The following is a 2,172-nucleotide window of genomic DNA, read 5'->3' on the forward strand; positions in this document are numbered from 1 at the left end:
GGGCGGGGGGGGGCGTGGGGTCTAGCGGTTAGCTCAGGCCGACTCGGCTCCTGGGGTTTCTGCCCCAGCTCCAGGAGGGAGGAAGGAAGGATGGGCTAGTGGTTAGAGCAGGGGGGCAAAAGCGGGCTATCCAGGATGCCTGGTTTGCTCTGGGGGGACAGACGGTGTAGTGGTTACAGCACGGGGTGCTGGCAGAGCCAGGACTCCTGGGTTTTAGACCCCAGCTGTGCAAGGGAAGACGAGCTAGTGGTTAGAGCAGGGGGGGCCAGGACATCTGGGCTGCGAGAAGGGAGGGTGGGGACGAGGGGCTAGCGCCGGACGCCCACGTCCTTTTCGGGAGAGCGGGCTCGTGGCCAGGGCAGGGGCCAGACTCCTGGGATCTCTCCCCCGCTGCCGGCAGGGGACCGAGGGACCCCGTTCCCATCCATCTCCCCACCAGGGACCAGTCCCCCCCAGTCCCGGCGCGGCGGCCCCCCACGCCGTGGGGCTGGGAAGGGGCTGGGCGCCAGCGGGAGCAGGAGGGGGACTGACAGCAGAACAAATGCTTGTAATTTTATAACCCATCTCGGCACGTCCGTCGGGGGCCGTTAGCGCCGGCGCGGCGCAGCTCTCCCTGACGCAGCACGGAGGAGGCGTGCGGTGGGGAAGAGCCGCGGCTGGGCCCCTTGCCCGCTGCCCCGGCTAGGCCCTGCGTGGGCATGGCCAACCCAGCCCTCACTAGGGGTCAAACCCGGTGGCTCCGGCCGGGCCTGGGCAGGACCGGGCCATAACTCGGTGCATGCTCTCTGACTAAGTGGGGCTGATTGATGGGGGGGAAGAGGGGGCTCGGAGACAACCCCGGGGCTATGCCTGCCTCCGAGCTACGGACTTGGGCCCTGTCTCTCTCTGCGAGCCGGGGAAGGAAGCCAGGAGTCCTGACCCTCCCAGGATCTGGGGCTACCACCTCCATGAGGAAATCCCGGCCGTCCCCAGTGCTGTTCCCACAGCCCCCCTGCCCGGCCGCCCACCCCGCCCGGCCGCGGGACCCGGGGGCAGGAAGGGGACAAGAGACACTCACTCCGATGAGGCCGGCGATGACCTCGATGGCGCCGGTGGCCACAGTGGTGTAGGGGATCTCGGGCGCCGGGATGCCGGCGTTCTCGAAGATGGTGTTGGTGTAGAACCAGATCTGCCGAGGGGGGGAGATGGCCTGAGCCGGGGCGGGGGGTAGGGGAGAGAGACCCTCTCCTTCCCTGCCCAGTCTGGGGGGCATTGGCAGGACAGCCCCTAGTCCTGGGGAGCAGAACTGAAATGTCCCGGGAGGACAGAGGTGGCCCTAAGTGGCCGGCACATCTGGACTTTCAGGGTCTGAGTATTTTGAATATTGTCGGCCCTGGGACGGGGGGGTCCCCGTGGCTGCTGAGGGGTGTCCCTGCTCCCCAAGGGCCCGGTGGGCCGTCCCCCCTTCCTCTCCCTCGGCTTTTGTATTCGCAGAGTCCCAGAGGAGCGGGGCTGGCAGGGACCTGCAGGACCAGCCCTGTCCCAACCAGCCCAGACACACCCTGGAGCACCCCGACATGCAGATTTCTCTCTGCTTCATGCATGTCTCTCAGTAAGGATGTGGTAGGATCAGAAAAGGTGTAGAGAAGAAATGATCAGGGCCCCGGGGCGGGTTGCCAGACCAGGAGACTGAAAAGGCCGGGGATCTTCAGGGCGGAAAGGAGAAAGAGCCGTGCCACGTGGGTCTGTGCCCCGCCAGGGGAGGCTTTGGAGGGCACTAGGGAGTCCAGACCCTGGCAGGTCCCGTGAGACCCCTGAGGGGGGAGAGGACAGAGGTAAGACCATGTGACCGGCTCCCCGAGTCCCAGAAGACTAGACCTAGGTGACGTGAGGAGATGACACATTTAAAACTAAGAGCTCCATCCGAGGGTACTGAAGGCACTGGCCGACATCATTGCAGAGACACTGGTGGGAATATTTGAACGCTCGTGGCGCACGGGCCAAGTCCCGGAGGACTGGAAAAGGGCCAACGTGGTCCCCATTTTCAAGAAGGGGAGGAAGGAGGACCCGGGCAACTATAGGCTAGTCAGTCTCACCTCCATCCTTGGCAAAGTCTTTGAAAAAATTATCAAGGCTCACATTTGCGAGAGTCCGACAGGACAAATTATGCTGAGGGGAAACCAGCATGGGTTC

The 2,172-nt window shown here is 64.5% G+C and overlaps 1 protein-coding gene across 1 annotated transcript in view; it reads right to left on the bottom strand.

Moving 5' to 3' along the window:
* LOC102381113 (solute carrier family 2, facilitated glucose transporter member 9-like) overlaps positions 1-2,172 on the bottom strand; it is a 13,245-nt gene that overhangs the window by 4,553 nt on the left and 6,520 nt on the right. Inside the window, exon 8 of the mRNA XM_006038737.2 lies at positions 1,058-1,168. Coding sequence (XP_006038799.1) covers positions 1,058-1,168 — 111 coding nt within the window. The remainder of the gene's footprint in view (positions 1-1,057; positions 1,169-2,172) is intronic.

The sequence above is a fragment of the Alligator sinensis genome, unplaced genomic scaffold, assembly GCF_000455745.1.
Source record: "Alligator sinensis unplaced genomic scaffold, ASM45574v1 scaffold859_2, whole genome shotgun sequence".
Taxonomy (NCBI): Eukaryota; Metazoa; Chordata; order Crocodylia; family Alligatoridae; genus Alligator; species Alligator sinensis.